At 65.6% G+C, this 16,043-nt stretch overlaps 3 protein-coding genes across 3 annotated transcripts; all 3 read right to left on the reverse strand.

Annotated features, from left to right (window-relative positions):
- Positions 1–157: 157 nt before the first annotated feature.
- Positions 158–11,620, reverse strand: LOC103539206 (inactive phospholipase C-like protein 2). Its single transcript, XM_030466082.1, has 6 exons — positions 11,435–11,620; positions 5,074–7,563; positions 4,683–4,886; positions 4,306–4,381; positions 2,579–2,688; positions 158–2,378 (listed from the first exon to the last, which is right to left on the reverse strand). Exons 1-6 carry the CDS (start codon positions 11,618–11,620, stop codon positions 2,193–2,195), a joined length of 3,252 nt encoding a protein of 1,083 aa, XP_030321942.1. The 3' UTR covers positions 158–2,192.
- On the reverse strand, positions 291–2,122 carry HCRT (hypocretin neuropeptide precursor). Its single transcript, XM_030466083.1, has 2 exons — positions 2,040–2,122; positions 291–758 (listed from the first exon to the last, which is right to left on the reverse strand). The coding sequence occupies exons 1-2, from the start codon at positions 2,040–2,042 to the stop codon at positions 315–317; spliced, it is 447 nt and encodes a 148-aa protein (XP_030321943.1). The 5' UTR covers positions 2,043–2,122; the 3' UTR covers positions 291–314.
- Positions 11,621–12,670: 1,050 nt separating the features above from the next.
- GHDC (GH3 domain containing) lies at positions 12,671–15,751 on the reverse strand. Its single transcript, XM_030465947.1, has 8 exons — positions 15,490–15,751; positions 15,285–15,415; positions 14,629–15,205; positions 14,267–14,450; positions 14,106–14,177; positions 13,872–14,005; positions 13,662–13,750; positions 12,671–13,474 (listed from the first exon to the last, which is right to left on the reverse strand). Exons 1-8 carry the CDS (start codon positions 15,722–15,724, stop codon positions 13,274–13,276), a joined length of 1,623 nt encoding a protein of 540 aa, XP_030321807.1. The 5' UTR covers positions 15,725–15,751; the 3' UTR covers positions 12,671–13,273.
- Positions 15,752–16,043: the final 292 nt, after the last annotated feature.

Below are 16,043 nucleotides of genomic sequence, written 5' to 3' on the forward strand. Positions count from 1 at the left end.
CCCGCTCCCAGGCAGCCTGTTCGAGGATCGGTTCTGCTCCTGCACTCACACAGCTGGGTCCGCTCACAGCAGAAAGCAGCAGCCTCACCGACTGCCCCAGCGCAGAGCTGTGCCCCCCGGCCCCTCCCCAGAGAGAACACAGAACCAGGTAACATTAGGGCTACCATTTATTGTAAAAGGCCAGCGGTGCCTGCAGTGCCCCGCGCAGGCTTGGCTGGGGCCAGGAGGAGGTATGTAAAAATGATATTTACACCAAGCTCCCTGTGTGTCCCCTCCAGCATCCCCCCTCCCTGCACCCACTGCCCCCACCACTCTCAGTAGAAGCTCTTCATGGCTCCCTGGGCCTGGCTCTTGGTCAGGTCCTTCCCCGAGTGTCCCGGGCACTCCCTGGGGCTGGCAGGGCTGGTGTCGGTGCCCTGCAGGGTTGGTGTTGGTTGTGTGTCTGCACCCGCAGGGCAGCCCGACGCCTGGTGCCAGGCGGTGCCGGGGTCCTCCCCACGCTTGCCCATGGTGAGGATGCCCGCGGCGTGGTTGCCGGAGCTGTGCAGCAGGTGGTAGAGCCGGCTCTGGAATGCTGAAGGGATGCTCTTCCTCTTGCCCAGCGTGAGGATGCCGGCAGCGTGGTTGCCCATGCCGTGCAGGAGGTCATAGACACGGCAGGAACAGGTCTTCTGCCGGCAGCACTCGGGCAGGCTCTGCCGGGCAGCAGCCAAGGAGCAGAATAAGAGCAGGAGCAGGAGGCAGGTGGCTCGCTGGAGCTGCCAGAGCAACGGGCAGCATTACTGAAGAGCATCCAGCAGTGCTGGAGACAGGGATTGCTTTTCATGTCCCTCCCAACCCCAGTGACCACAGCTCCCAGCCACACTCTGACCAGCAGCCGGACATGAGCCTCTGTCTCACCCTGTACTTGTCACCCACCACCACGGGATGAGCAGGGAGAGCACCCAGGCACCACACACCCAGCTCCCTCCTGAGGAGCCCACATGGAGCTGAGCCCCCTGAATGGCTGCCAGCCATTGTTGGGGAGCCCTCGGGAGGAGCCACACACACTCAGGGTTTGCTGAGGAACTGGCCATGCCCTCCCGCACCCCCAGACCTCCAGCCCTATTGGGCCTCCCCCCATTGCTGCCTCCCCCACTCCACAGGCTGCAGTGCCCCAGCCCCACCTTGGCGTTGGGCACCTCCATCCTTCCTGGGGTCTTCAGGTGGTCCAGCAGTGCTGGGGCATGTCCTGCCGTGCAGCTGAGAGCACAGCACCCTATGCCGCAGCCAACACTTTATAGGGCCTGGCACAATAGGGCTGCCAAAAATACCACCAGGGCCAGGGGGGAGCAGCTGGTCTCTGGGAGACGTGGTAGCTCGGAGACCATCCAGGCCTTTCCCCTCATTTGCAGCTCCTCATTGTGTGGCTGCTCACGGACAGCCACGGTGGCCGGTGGCACTAATGAGGCCGTAATTGCCCATGGGCCCCACAGCCGGGCCAGCACAAAGGGGCTGAAGGTCAGCATTGGCCCATGCTCGACAGCAGCAGCATGCAGGGCTGCTCCTCATGGTCCCATTAGGCTAATTACCTCCCCACACAAAGGGGCGCTGGGTGGCTGCACAGCTCCGTGACGTGAGGAGACATCACCTGAACTCAGCTGGTGCCAGGGGAGGGATGATGCTGCCAGGGTCCCTGTCCCCAGTGCCACCCACCATCCTCTTCAGTGACCCCATGCTGCCTTGGCCCTGTGCCAGGCACTTGGAGGGGGCAGCAGGTCACCAGGATGAATCTCACACTCTTTATAACTCTGTGCAGCCCCAGTCCAACCTCAGACCAACCCAGCAGCCCAGTACTGCTTTTCCCAGGAGTCCAGCCCAGCAGCTGAGGGGTACACCTGCACACCAGGGTGCCAGCATCCCTACCAGGCCCACTGCAGGGCAGTCACTCTGGAAGTGCATGAGGGGGATAAATTAAGTCCCAGGAGCTTGGGAGGGTAAAGCAGGAGTAGGGACACCCCTTCCCAACCTCTCCGCTGGGTCCCACTGCAGCCCCTCACCATGACTGATTACAGGCACCCAGCCCCACACGTGTCCCTTCATACAGGTGGAGCCTGCGTGCAGGCAGCTGCCTGTCCCTGGGCAGACTGGGGCTCTGGTCCTGTGGCTTGGGGGGGTGTGCTCTGTCCAGGTCCCCGAGCCCCAGGCTGGGGTCAGCAGGACGCCGTGTCACCACCTCCTTCTGTCTCGGGGATGGGCTCCAGCAGTGCGCGTGGCCGGGAGGGCTCTGGTGAGGCTGAGCCATTCCTGCCGATGCCACAGGACTGTCCCGCGTTGTGGATCTGCCACAGGTTGTCCAGTGCCTCCGCCTTGGCGTGCTTGAGGAGGTCAGCCTGGCCCTGCAAGGGAGAGGCCATCAGGGGCACGGGTGCTCATGGGGCAGGGGCTGCCCCGCTGGCCACCAGCACGTCAGGGGCTGCAGGGGGCTCACTGGGTGCCCCAGCACCAAGCCTGGCCCATCCCTGGCACTTGTGGAGCATCCCCAGGCAGGGCAGGGATGGAGGGGTGGGGAGGGGGTCGTGCCACCCTCACCCCTCACCTTCAGGACGGTGATGTTCCAGGCGAAGCTCTCCAGTGCTTTCTGAAGCTTGCGGCCCCGCAGCCCCTCCTGTGCCTCAATGCGGGGCAGCTCCTTGTGGAAATCCATCCCTGGGCAGACAGAGTGGGCACAGGGATGACCACTGCCCACCCTGGATGAAGACAGAGCCGAGGGATGCTCCTCACCCAGCACAGAGGGGGCTCAGGGCTGGTGGGGCAGTGGGGAGCCCCACAGCCTGCTCCCCCATGCTGGGTGAGGAGTGCCCCCAGCACCACACTTGGCCCCAGCCCCGGTGGTTTTGGATCCTGGAGGTTGTGAAGTCCATAAGAGGAGCTACGACCCCAGTGACAGGCTTGGCTTTGCACACCTTGTCCCCCCCCAGGGGGGCTCGGGGCAGTGTCAATCCCCCGTGCAGGAGTGTGGGCCCCCTGTGCCATGCACCGCGTGACGTCCCCGTGAGCGGGTGCTATATTTACCCCTCCTGACGCAGCGCCGGCTCCAGGCCCACACGAGGGTTCCCACGCAAGCCCACGTGCTGTCAATCAGCACGCCCCCAGCCCCCCCACCCCCACCCGGGCTTGTCAGCAGCACAGCTGGGGAAAGGCAACCCCCAGACTGCTGTCCCCCCATCACCTCGAGGGGCCAGGCGGGGGCAGTGACAGTGGCTGCAGCCCCCAGAGCCCTTCTGCCCAGTGACACCCCCAGCACAGAGTGGAGGTCCTGCAGGATGGGTGGTGCAGGAAGGCCCAGAGCCCACTCATGCTCTGCACCCCAGCCTGAACCCCCCAGCACTGGTGAAGCTGAAAGCCAAGAGCTCGGGGAGGTTTCTGGGCTGCTGTGCAGGCAGGGAACAAACAGAGGCTGCTGGCAGTGAGGCTGGCACTGGCTGGGGGTGGCACAGGGGCCCCCCCTTCCTCCCTGACCTTCCAGCTCCTGGCAGCTCTGCTGACCCCACGGGCCAGCAGCCCCCCCAGGCACCTGGGGGTGGCCAGGGATGTCCCTGCTGGGCTCCAGCCTGCCAAGAGGCCGTGCAGAGTGGGGCAGGGTGTGCCAGGGGGCAGGCTGGAGGGGGGCAGAAGGGCATGGGGACCAGGGCAGGCAGCTAGCAGCACCTGCTGGTGGGGGCTCAGCCAGGTGGGGGGCTCAGCCGTGTGTCTTGGAAGCAGCAACACTGAGTTGCCACTTCCACCATCAGCCCCAGTCTGTTATTTCTGGTGCTAATTATATGCTAGCATTTGGCAGCTAATGACTCTTCCCTTCTTCCTCATCAGCCTCCTCCGCTCCCACCGTCAGCCCCGCTCCTGCACAGCCCCCACAGCCCACCTGCCCAGCACCCTGCCCTGGCACAGGCAGCCCCACACCTCAGCACCCAACACCAGTGGTCTCCAGTGCCCACCCTCTCTGCCAGGACCTGGGAAAATCACAGAACTGGGCTTGGGACCACCGCATCTAGAATTCCTTCTCCCACACCAGCTGTCCCCAGCACAAAACCCCTGGGGTGCAGACACACACCCCTCACCCCCCCATGCACTGCTGGTGTCCAAGTGCATGGACAAAAATGCCAACATGCATGGCCATGCCTGTGCCCAGCTCCAGAGCTGGTGCCAGCACCTCTGACCAGAGCCCTGCAGGGACATGTCCCCCAGCCCAGCACGGAGGCAGGGGACCTCTGCCAGCCCCCCAGGGCCATGCCCAGGTCTTTGGCATGGGGCAGCTCCAGCACCCACCTGCTTGCTGTGCCTGAATGAGCTTCCCGTACACCGCGTCGGCCGACTCGATCAGCGTCCGGCTGGTCTGGATCATCTGGGGAGAGGGGCAGCATGAGCAGCTGGGCACCCCCAGCCCCATGCACCCCCCCAAGCACAGCCAGTGGGGAGAAGAGGCTTGGGCAGGAGCTTCCAGGTGCAATGTGACCAGGTTCCCCTCTGACACAGGGCAGCGGGAAGGTGGACAGGGGCTGTCCCAGGGTTTATACCGAGCCTGCACCTTGGCCAGACTCCTCCCTGATAAGCCTCCCATAACCCCCCCGCCTGCCTTCCCTGCACCAGGATAGGGGGCAGCAACACTGGGGTCCTGGTGCCACCAGCCCCATGAGAGTGCTCACCGTCTCGTAGGCAGTCAGGACCTTGCGCAGCAGGTCTGGGATGGGGCCCTGGGCCTCCATGGGGGGGTACTGCTCTGCCAGGTTGAGGGTGACACTGGGTGCACTGTCACTGTGCAGCAGCCACGTGGACACCGTCAGGATGCACTGCTTCATGTTGGCAGCGGGTGTCAGCCCACACAGCTCCTTGAAGGACACCAGCGCGTTCTGCGGGCAGAGACCGGTGTCAGGGGATCAGTCTGGGAGGGCCCTCAAGAGACCCCCACCAGGAATGGCCACATTTTCCCCATATCTCTGCTCCAGACTCCTTGTTGGCATCCCCCATCCAGCTCATGGTCCAGCCCCATCCTCCCCTGCAGAAACCAGGTCCCTTGTGCCTCCATGGGGTCTGTACCTGCACATTCTCCCGCAGGTCGGTGGCTTCCCGCAGTGGCTGGGTGGCTGTCCGGAAGACTTCATCGATGGCCTTGATTCCAGTGGCCTTGGTGGAGGTGTATTCCCGCACCCGGCGGCCCCGGCGCCCTGCCAGCCCCCGGCGGTGCCCCTTGTCCCCACCGCGGCGGTCGGTGATGGCCACATGCACGAAGAGGGTGGCATGTGGCAGGGGCTCCCCAGACAAAGACTGGAGAGGGATGTGGCGGTAGCCAGGCTGCAGGCACTCGAAGGGGATGGTGTACTGGGCAATGAACTCATCCCCGATGTAGTCATCATCCAGCACAACGAAGCGTAGGACCGCCAGCTCTGGCAGGTTGATCTGGAACTCCAGGCTTTCATCAAAGATGGGGTTGTCCCCGCTCTGCAGGGCCGTCTTGGTGCGGTGCTCGGCACAGTCAGCTGGGATGCCGTGGATCTCGGCACAGACATAGGGCTCCACCACCTCCCCCTTAGCCCCCGAGCCCTTGGGCTTGGGCAGGTTCTGCCCGCTGATGACCTTGAGGTGCAGGAGCTGAGCAGGCACCCCAGGCAAGGAGTCCTTAGCGTTGGCACTGAAGTAGGAGACCTCCTCCCGCATGATGGCGGGGCGGAGGACGTAGCCACAGGCGCCGTTCTGTCGGAACCAGCCCACGTTCAGGTCCATCATGAGCCCCGGTGTCTGGTAGTTCATGGCCACCATCTGGCAGCCACACTTCCAGAAGTCCTGGGGGTTCATATTGCTGGCGTCGATGCGCATGGGGCTGGGGTAGACGTGGGACAGGAACCTCTTGTTGTAGCTCACCAGCTCAGCCGGGCACTCGTTGGCGAAGCGTCCCGCCTCCACCTCGCTGAAGGAACACATCTCCCAGTAGCGCTGCCCCCGCCGTGAGCTCTCGAAGTCCTGGAAGGGGATGGCCTGGCAGAGGCTCACCAGCTCTGAGAGCTCCCTGCTGAGACGCACCCGCCGTGGGCCACCTCCCTCGGGCACCTCCTGGTCCTCCTGTCCCAGCCGCCGCGCCAGCTCCCAGCCTTCCTCCTCGTCCGACACCTCCCCCTCGCTGTCCTCACAGCTGGGTGGCAGCTTCTTGCCTTTGATGAGGATGCGGCCCTTGAGCTGCTCTGGGGAGGGCAGGTAGGACAGGGCAGGGTTGGGGGGCTCCAGGTACAGCTTCTCCCCCAGTGTCTTGCGCAGGCATTGGGCCGCCAGGCGCTGCTGGGGGGCTGAGCACCGCACCACCAGGCATAGGATGAGGGGGTAGGCAGAGGCAGTGAAGGCGTGCTGGTCGATCAGCCCCACCACGGTGCGGAAGGGCACAGAGGATGCAGCCGAGGGGTTGGTGTAGACCACGGGCTCGCCCTCAGGACCGTCCCACAGCACCAGCTCGATGCTGCGGCAGCCCAGGCCCAGGGCACTGATGTAGCCACTGATGTCCGAGCGGCCCCAGAAGTTGTCCTCCAGCAGGCACGCACTGTGGGCAGAGCTGATGTAGTAGTGGGAGAGGGGCTGTGACATGTCCTGGCACACCTTGCGGTGCTGCGGGTCAAAGATGGAGCAGTCGGCAGAGAGCAGGTAGCGTGTGAAGCCGTCGATAGCCAGGTAGCCCTTTTCCCGGCCCTCCTTGGAGGGCTCGTACTTGCTGACAATCTCCAAGCACTTCTCCTCTGTTACCCCCTCCATGCCCTGTTCCACCTCCAGGAACATCAGCAGGTCCTTCAGACCCAGGTACTCCTTGTTGCTGGAGAACTGCACCAGCAGGAAGAAGATCTCGGGGCGGGTGCAGAGCTCACAGTACACCTCCACAAAGAGGTCACAGGCCACCTCTGCACCAGGACGCTCAGTGGCCTTCTGCAGCTCCTTGAACTTCAGCTCGATGGTGGAGGTTTTCATGCCTGGGTTGAGCGCTTTGATCAGCTGCACAGCCCGGGACACGGGGATGTGACCAGACTTCTCCAGGTCAGCAAGGTCAAAGACAGAGGAGATCCAAGAGGTCCGGAGGCTGGAGTGGCCGGTCCCAGGTGCCTCGGGGGTGTGCTTCCCATAGGACACCAGGTACCGGAGCCCCATCACCCAGGCACTCACCACATCAGCTGAGCTGGCCACCAGGTCCAGGGACTCATAGTTGTCTCCGTAGATGATGGAGAAGGCGCACTCATCTGGGAACTGGTCAGAGAGGCCATTGCTGCGCAGGATGGGTGTCTTCTTGCCCACTCGCACCTCTTTGACTGATTTGATCTCGATCTTGGCCTTCTCCGAGTCCTTCTTGGAGGGCTCCCAGCGCAGGGAGCGCATGTCAGTGTCCAGCACAAAGAAGCGGCTGTACATGCGGGAGTTGGAACGCACCTTCTTCAGCTCACAGCCCTCCAGCATGAAGGAGATGCAGGCAGCTGTGCTGTTGATCTTGCGGTCGTTGGGCATGGTGCTGAAGGACACCGTCTTCTTCTTCTGGGGTGGCCGCTGCCGGGAGCCATCCTGCCAGGTTGGGAGAAGGGGGCAGAGCCATCAGGGATGGGGTGGGCAGTGTGTGCTTCACCAGTGGCCAGCACCCACCTGCCACGTGATACCCATCACTGCCACCTCCCAGGGCACCCCGGCACCACCCAAAGCTCAGTCCATCCCACTCCAACTCTCTCCCCAGAGGCTGGGAGCCTGCTCCAGCCCTGGCCTCCCCCCCCCCCAGCTCACTGCCTGGCTTATTTTAACTCCGCTTTCCTTCCTTCCTTCCTGCTCCAGGCCCTGAGCCGGATCCTTCCCCATTCACCCTCACAGCCAGGCACAGTCAGCCCCACACTGTCCCTATGTCCCTGGTCTGGGGACACTGAAGGGACACAGGCTGCCAGCAGGAGCAGCTAGTGCCATTAGCAGCCCCATCCCTGTTGGGGTAACACAACCCACAGCCCCCCAAGCCCTCCCTTGCACCCTCAGGAGGTGGCAGCCCCCCAGGCACTGCACTGTGGCATGCGAGGAGGCAATGGGGCACCCCAAAGCAATGCACAGACAGAGCTGCCTGCACCCCATGGCCAAACTCTGCCTCTCGACAGGAAAGGAGGATCTTGCTACTAAGGGGCAGAAGGGGATGGGGGACGAGGGGGAACAGCAGGGCTGAGAGCATATTATGGGATGGATTTCATTAAGTAGTGCAGCAGGAGGAGATTTAATCCACTCCTTCAAGATTATGGTGAGTCACCTCTAATCTGGTGGTATCTCCGGCAGAGACAGCTCCTGCCCAGCTGCCCAGGTTGGGGCTGAGGGGTTATCCCCCCTGGTGCCCTGAGAGCTTCCATGGGGGTGGGGGTTGCCGAGGAAGGGGGATCCAGCCTCAGACCTCGGCCCCACATTAGAGACAGGAAGGACAAATGCCCCCCTGGGCAGGGGCAGTCGCAGGCTATCCCACACCGTCCCTCCCCCCCCCAATTAAAGGAGCTGTTTGCATCCTCTCACTGCCAGATTGCCCCGGGGAGCCGTAGAACCCTGCCTCCGAGCCAGCCAGCTCCCGGGGGTGGTTGATCCTCTGCCTTCCGAGGTGCAGGACCCCGCCAACCCTGGTCGGCGAGTGTTTTCTGCCAACAGTAATCTCTGCGCCCCAATGTCGAGAAGTCCTTTCTCCCCCTCCCTCGGAGGTGACGGCTGGTACCGGGAAGCTGCCCCCTCCTGCCCTGGGCGAGACCCCCGCACCTCTTCGGACCCGCCCCCCGCCGCGGTGCACCCCACCCTACTCCGCACCGGGCCCCACCGCGAAAACAGGAAACCCATCCGGAAAGGAAACAGGGGCGGGGGACCCGCACCCTGCCACCGGGCACCTGTCACCCGCTGTGCCCACTGCAGCCATCCAGACCCACCCGTCCAGCACCAGCACGGACTGTACCCCCCGGCCACAGGACAGGGCCCGGCAGGAGCAGGGCATCCCGCAGGCAGTGCGGGAACAGGCAGGGCTCCTGCCAGCGCTGCCACGCACATGGCACCCACGTAGCCCGACTCTGTGGAAAGAAGATGCACCAACTGCGATGCCGACCACAAAACCGATGGCAAAACCGTGGGCAGACGGCTGGGCACGGAGGGCACGTCCGAGTCCAGCTGCCTGCACCCAGCCCAGCTCTGCAGCTTGTGCTAAGCATCTCTTCAGCCAATTAACTCCCACAATTAGCGACCGGGCAAGGGCGGCAGCCCCACCCTCAGCCATCATGTGACACCGCCCCTCATTACCCGGCCAAACAACCTGATCCCCAGCGGGGTGATGGGGAAGGGGCCATTGGCCGCCCCTCCCTTCCCGTTGCCCCCCAGGTTGGCCGGGGGGGTCCCCACCGCCCAGCAGCTCAGAGGAGAACTGAAAGCCTCTGGGGCAGAGGGGTCTGGGCCCATGGCTCTTCTGTCCAGCATGAGCAGTGGGACTGTGGCCACCTCACAGTGAGACCCCACTCCCAGCCACGGGGTGAGCAGTGAAACCGTGTTTCACCCAGGGGATGGGGCTTTTCCCCAGCCTGGGGAAAAACTCATGCACAGCCTGTTTCTCCACGTCCTGGTTCTTCCCAGTACCCCCATCCCAGGCTGGGCAGTGTGAACAGGGATGCAGGAAGCATGGGAGCCGAGGCAGTGGGCTGCCAGGCACAGCCAGGGATTTTCTACCATCAATTGTTCCCTGCCAAGAAGAGAGTGAGTGACACATCCACTCCCTGTGGCACCAGCTGCCACTGCCCAGCGAGGGGCCATGGAGCTGGAACCCCACACAGGCACCGCAGGACTGGGGACATGGGATAGGGGCGGCCCATGCAGGGGACAGGACAGTGGGGTGCTGGAGAAGGGTCGTCTCCTGCAGCAGAGAGGAACAGACCCAGCACATCCCTCCCAAGTCCCACGCCTCCATCTTCCCAGCCCACCCTCCACTTCCAGCCTGAGAAAAGAGCAGGTCCTCCTGACCCAGCACAGCCCCCCATTCTCACTTTCAGATTCACTCCTCCGGCTTTTTCTGGAAATCCCAAAAAACAACAGAGTTGGCAGCTGTCCCCATATGTGCCTCCACTTTGTCACCAGCAGTTCCTGCCTGATCCACGGCCCCACTACCCGTGGTTTATTTGTGCCCTTGTTCCAAGCTGTAGCTGGGCTCGAGGTACGTGGGCACCCTCCCCACACCGGCACCGCGGATGAGCTGCAGGCGCAGCCCCAGACCCCCACCCACCTCCGAGAGGAACCCACAACCCCAGGTTTGGGCCCTGGGCAGCACCAGGCTCTGGATGGTGGCAGGGAGGTGGGATGGCCAAGTTCAGGGCTGGGGACACCAGCCGGGTCAAACCTCCAGTGTCTGTGCCCCTCCCGCCCACCTGGGCCACACGAACTGCACGTGAGGCCAAATCCTTGGTGACACAGGACAGGGACAGGGGATGGTCCCAGCCTGGGGACAGGCGCAGGGTTTCTCTCCCACCCACGCCCTGTCCCCGGGTGGGGAGTGCAGGGCTGGCGTGCTGCCCGGCCCCGGGAGGAGCAGGGACACCCTGAGGAGACCTGATGAGGTCCCCAAGGGAACCGGGCACAGACGGTACACCGGTACCGGCCTTAGGCTGCACGGGAGCACCGGGAGGTCTCCTCGCATCACCGGCTGGGGGACAGCAGGAGCGGTCAGGGTCGCAGGGTCCCTCCGTCCGCCCTGAGGAGGGTTTCGGGGGCAGAAGAGTGGGGCTGAGCCAGCACCACGGGAACAGCCCCCCGAGGGGTATTAATAGAACCGGAGCGATCCCGGTTTAAAATAGACTGCCCGGAGCGGGGGGGCGGGTCCCGCCGGACGCGACCTATTGTGTCAGCGAGCAACGCCGGCGTGACTGTGGCTGGGGGGGGGAAATCAGTCAGGAAATGAATGGACTGCGGACCTCCCGGAGAGGTGCCGAGAGCAGGTCGAGAACCGGTCCGACCTGGCCCAAAAGCGCCTTCGCAGGAAGGGGCACGGGAAGTGAAGATGCTGGGGAGCCGGGAGCAGGCGGCCCCTCTCCAGCACCCATGGGTGCCCCGAGCAGCACAGGGAGATGCTGCCGTGCGACTCCCATGGCAGGAGCAGCGTGACCGTGCCGGGGACTCTCCGCCGTGCAGAGGGGACAGGCCTGAGTCCGCGCATCCTCTCCCACGGACACCGCAGCCCCGGCCGGGCACAGTGGGGGTCCAGAGGGGCGGTGGGGATGGCGGGCTGGAAGGGCCGGTGCGGAGCGGCTCCGGGGCCGGGGACGCGAAGCTCGAGGGGCTCGCTCCAGGCCCCCTTCCTACCCCAGCCTTGTGCAGGTGACGGGAGGTCCCGAGGGGTGCCGGAGCCCGCTCCGGAGGCGGGCGGGGAAGCCGGCAGTGGCCGGAGTCGGGGTCTCACCTTCATGATGCTGGCCCGGGGTGCGGCAGGCGCGGGGCTCCGCTCCACCGAGTCCTCGCGGCTGCTGCTGCCCGAGCCCGAGCCGGGGCTGCCGCCGCCGCCACCGCCGCCGCGGGGGCCGTTGGGCAGCGGCGGGGCGGGGCGGGGAGAGCCTGGCGGCGGGGGGCCCCGGTACCCCTCCGCCATCCCCCGCGGCCTCAGGGTAGCGGCCGCCGCGGGGCCCCGGGGCCCCCGGAGCTGCGCCCGCCGCCGCTGCGGGTTCAGTGCCGGAGCGGGCGCGAGGCGGCGCGGGCGGGAGGAGGGGACGGCCCGGGGGCGGGGACGGGGACTGAACGGCCCCCCCGCCCCGGGCTGCAGCGGCGGGGAGGGTAGACGGGCACCGGCACCTCCAGCCGCCGGGGCTCCGCTCAGCACCGCAGCACCTGGGCCCCGCGGCCGCCCCATCCCGGTGGGACCCCGGCCAAGCCGACACCCGGCAACTCCACCCTACCCGGCCCTGCAGCCTGGCACTGCCCAGTGAGGCACCTCCCCACACCTCTCTCTTCCCCAGATCTCCATCTTCCACGCGGTTAGTGTATAGGCAGGGCCGGGGACACTCGGACCCCGAGCCGAAACCGCCGGGTATAGCCCTGGGCCCGCACAGCTCTCCTGGGGGAAATCGGGGCTTTTGCTGGGGGGCCAGGTCACTGCGAGGCCTCTGTCTGAATCCAGTTGCTCAGGTCTCAGCCGGTACAGGAGCCCCCATGTACCCCCGCATGCACCACTTCACCCCGACGTGCAACAGGGATTTTGCTCCGACAGGGAGGGTGGAGAAGGGGCCTGGAGGAGGTTTCCATCCCTGGATGAGGCTTCGGCTGTACCAGGAGATGCTTTTCGTGGACCTTGCCCAAGACACTGCTTCCTGCCTGCGACCTGGCTCGCCCCCACCCTGGCAGCAGCTGCTGGCACAGCAGGTCCCCCAGCCCTTTAAATAAACCATAACAAGCAGGAGGGGCAGGGACCCGTCCCTCCTGCCTGGTACATTTGTGCCTCAAAGGCACAAACAGCCGCTCTCAGAGACCCAGCAAGCCCCTGAACTGGTTAAATATTCATGGCTGCCCCTTACCCAGGACCCCCGAGGAAACAGCGACTTCTCAACCACCAGAGCAGAGCCAGGGCATCAATCAACCTCTTTAATGAGAAATAAAAACAACAGTATAAAAAACCCCAATCCCAGAGCGCTGCCCTTTATTTCTGAGAGATAATCCTCCTCTATTTTGCTCCTGATTTTTTAAAAATTGGAAGTGACTCTTGATGGAGGTTGTTGTTTCCTAAACCAGCAGACGTGCACTGGAGCCTGGCGGAAGGGCTGCCCCGCAGCATCTGCCACCAGCAGCCACACCGCGTCCTGCCCACCATGTCCCTGCCCAGGGGACAAAATGGCACAGGACCCCGGAGCTCAGCACAAGGATAGGCTGAGCAGGCCCGAGGCCCCACGACTCCTACTGTTCTCGGGGAGGTTTCCGCTGTCCTCCTCACACCGGCTGTGGTCTGTGATAGCCACCGTGTCCCCTCGGGCAGGGCACGGGCACCCAGCAGAGCAGGGAGAACCGCGGCAGGACCTGCCTGTGCTGTGGCACTCCCCACGGTCCCACCCTCTGCCCAGAACAGCCCCACTCTGTCCCAGAGGGATGGTGCCACCTGCACCCACTTGCCACCCCGGAGCAGGGACACGGTCCAGCTCCAGTCAGCAAACCCCCCGGGGCTGGGCATCCTCAACCCTGCCCCGTTGCCCCCCGGGGGGTCACCAAGCGAACCTCATGGTTGGGGCGGCGCGGCTGCGGTCCCCCTCGGGCTGTCCTAGGAGATGACGGAGCTCTGGACGAGCTGAAGCAGCCGCTCCTCCCGCAGGACTCTGGGCATGGGGCCAGAGGGGCCCAGTGCCTCCCGCAGCCGGGCGAAGGCCCCGGCCCCCACCATGTGCAGGCGCAGGGGCCCGATGCTGCCCTTGAAGCGGAAGGATTTATAGACGGGAAAATCCTCCTGGAGACATTGGTCCAGCTGCAGAGAGAGAGCGGGGGGAGCAGCCGTCACACCCATAGCCCCCCGGGCAGTGCTGGGCTGTGCCCCCCGAGCAGCCCTGCCAGGCTGCCGGGCCACCACCGCCACCGCGTGGCTGCGGCCACAGCGCAAGGAGCAGGCAGCGGGGAGGGATGAGGCTCCGGTCCCACCCCCGTGTCCCCCTCACCTTGTAGCGCTGCCCCTCCGACAGGTCCCGCAGACCCCGCAGCTCTACGAACACCTCGTAGTGGGGGGCGCTGGCCCCCGAAGAGGCGCCTGAAGCAGCACCACAGGTTCGCTAAAGCCACTCCGAACGGAGCACAGAAGGGCTGGCAGAGCCCCGAACAGCGCTGGTTGTGCTTTCGGGGGCACTCGGGCAGCTCTTGGGGACACTCACCGAGCAGGGCACTCTCCACGCAGACGTAGTCAACCAGGCGAGCGCCTGGCCACATGTCCACGGCGCGGCACAGGGTCCGGTAGAACCGATCCTCGGGGATGCTCTCGCCCCGCACGCTCAGGGTCTGTCTCTCTCTGCGTAGTGGGGTTCGGGATGGGTGCCCTGTGGGCACCGCACCACCCCGCCCCTGCTCAGCGTAAAGACCCCCGAGGTAAGGGGCACGGGTGTCCTCACCTGCGCACGGGCTCCACCACAGGACACTGCCTGTGGAAGCCGGTGACCCGCAGCACCTCCCCGGAACGGCACCTGCGTGCGCACGGGATGCGTGAGGGGGGCCGGGCAGACGGGGGTGGGGTGGGCGGTACCCCCGGACCAACGGAGCAGGGAGGAGGCACCTGTACTCTCCCGGCTCGGCCGTCAGTACCAGCCCATACTCGCGTCCCTCCCAGAGCTCGCCCAGCAGCACCGTCCGGAGCTCCTCCTCGGCCGGGCAGGGCAGGAACTCGTAGAAAGCCCAGTCCGGGCAGAGCAGGAACCGGGGCGCTGGCTCCTCCGGCCACAGGTTCACACCGAGCAGAGCTGGGCAGAGTGGCAGCATGGGGCAGCGTCAGCCCCCCGCTCCCTCCGTCCCTGCCCACACGGTGTCAGCCCCCGTGAGAGGGACCCCATCAGTTAGAGCAGGCCAGATACGCTCTGGGACAGCACGTGGATGTCCCCAGGGCAGGACGTGGCACCCGCGGCTGCCTGGGGCACTCACCTCCCGCCGCCCGGTAGAAGGGGCAGTAGAATGGCAGCCCCTGGCACTCGCCCTGCCTCAGGCTCTCGCAGTAGAGCTGCTCCGCACCGTGCGCCGTCCCCAGCACCACCAGCTCCAGCTGCGGCCACAGCCGTCGCACGATGCCCTGGAAACCGAGGGCACACTCGACCCGGAGCTGGGCGGCCCGGGCGGTGTCGGGGGTCAGCAGCGCCTGCAGCCGGCCCCGCACCCCCTCGGGCAGCCCGGGCTGGGGGCTCAGCCTGCCCAGCGCCAGCTCCTGGGCCAGCCCGGGCCAGCCGGCCCGCAGGACCACCAGGGCGTCGTGCAGTTCGGTGGCCGTCCCGGCCTCCAGCACACGCAGGCCACGCTCCCGCAGGGCGAAGAGCAGCTGCACCCGCAGCGAGGCTGCTCGGGAGGGCAGGGGGCCTGCGGGGGCTGGGGTGCAGTACAAGGTGGGCAGGAGCCAGCCCACCGGGGCGCGGGGGACACCGGGCGACCAGGAGAGCAGGGCGGTGCCGCGGGGGGCCAGCGCCCGCGGGAAGGTGGCACGGAGCGTGTCCAGATAGAGCAGAGACGCCTGCGCGGGGAGAGTGGGAGGTCAGGCGGGACAGAGCCCGGGCTGGGGTACCCTGCGCCCCCGCCCTGTCACCCCGTACCTGCAACGGGGGGTCTGTGCTCCAAAAACTGCGGAGCAGAGCCCAGGGGCGCAGCGAGGGGACCGCCCCCCCTGGGTTTCCCCCGTCGCAGCCCGGCCTCAGCGGGTGCTGCTCCCGAAAAGCCTCTGAGCCTGCGGAGAGAGGCGGGGTGAGAGGGGACGACCCCCGGGACCTCCCTCCGCCCGCCCCATGTACCCCCGCTCACCACGGAACGTGCCGGGGGGCAGCAGCCGCTGCAGCCGCAGCTCCTGGCCCCGCCGAACCTCGCTGCCCCCCAGCTCCAGCCGCCGCCGGGACCGGACCGCGGCGCGGAGCAGCACGGAGCGGGACAGGGCGTGCGGGAGGGCAGCGGGCAGGGCCCTGGACAGGGCGAGAACCAGGGCCACCACCACGGTCACGGCCACCGCCACGGCCACCACAAGACCCATGGCCACCAACATCCCGGGGGCCGCTGCCAGCACCACGGGCCCGCCACCCCCTCGCCGGGACCTGGGATCCCACTCGCCCCCCGGCTATTCCGCCTCCGGCAGAAATGACGGGGAATGACCGCGACCGGCGCTGCCCCCGCCCCCAGCTCCGCCTCGATTTTTTATTTTCACTTTCTACAGAAAAAAAAACAAAACAAAACCCGACGCGGCTCCGCTTCCCCTCGCCCAGCGGATACTTAGATCTCAATTAACACACATGAGAAACCCTCCCCGTTCTCCATGCATCGCCAAGAGAAAGCGCCTTCTTTTGCAATTTTTCATCTTTTGCATC

Source organism: Calypte anna, chromosome 27 (assembly GCF_003957555.1).
Source record: "Calypte anna isolate BGI_N300 chromosome 27, bCalAnn1_v1.p, whole genome shotgun sequence".
NCBI classification, from domain to species: Eukaryota; Metazoa; Chordata; class Aves; order Apodiformes; family Trochilidae; genus Calypte; species Calypte anna.

What these genes read in the sequence shown, in the direction of transcription:
- LOC103539206 (XM_030466082.1), bottom strand. Translation starts at nt 11,620, where the DNA reads ATGGCGGAGGGGTACCGGGGCCCCCCGCCGCCAGGCTCTCCCCGCCCC. An exon ending in ACCTGCGGGAGAATGTGCAG is followed by an intron (nt 4,887 to 5,073) that starts GTACAGACCCCA and finishes CTCTGCCCGCAG; the next exon opens with AACGCGCTGGTGTCCTTCAA. An exon ending in CATTCAGGCACAGCAAGCAG is followed by an intron (nt 2,689 to 4,305) that starts GTGGGTGCTGGA and finishes CTGTCTGCCCAG; the next exon opens with GGATGGATTTCCACAAGGAG.
- GHDC (XM_030465947.1), bottom strand. Translation starts at nt 15,724, where the DNA reads ATGTTGGTGGCCATGGGTCTTGTGGTGGCCGTGGCGGTGGCCGTGACC. An exon ending in CTTCTACCGGGCGGCGGGAG is followed by an intron (nt 14,451 to 14,628) that starts GTGAGTGCCCCA and finishes CACTCTGCCCAG; the next exon opens with CTCTGCTCGGTGTGAACCTG. An exon ending in CGGAGGGGCAGCGCTACAAG is followed by an intron (nt 13,475 to 13,661) that starts GTGAGGGGGACA and finishes CTCTCTCTGCAG; the next exon opens with CTGGACCAATGTCTCCAGGA.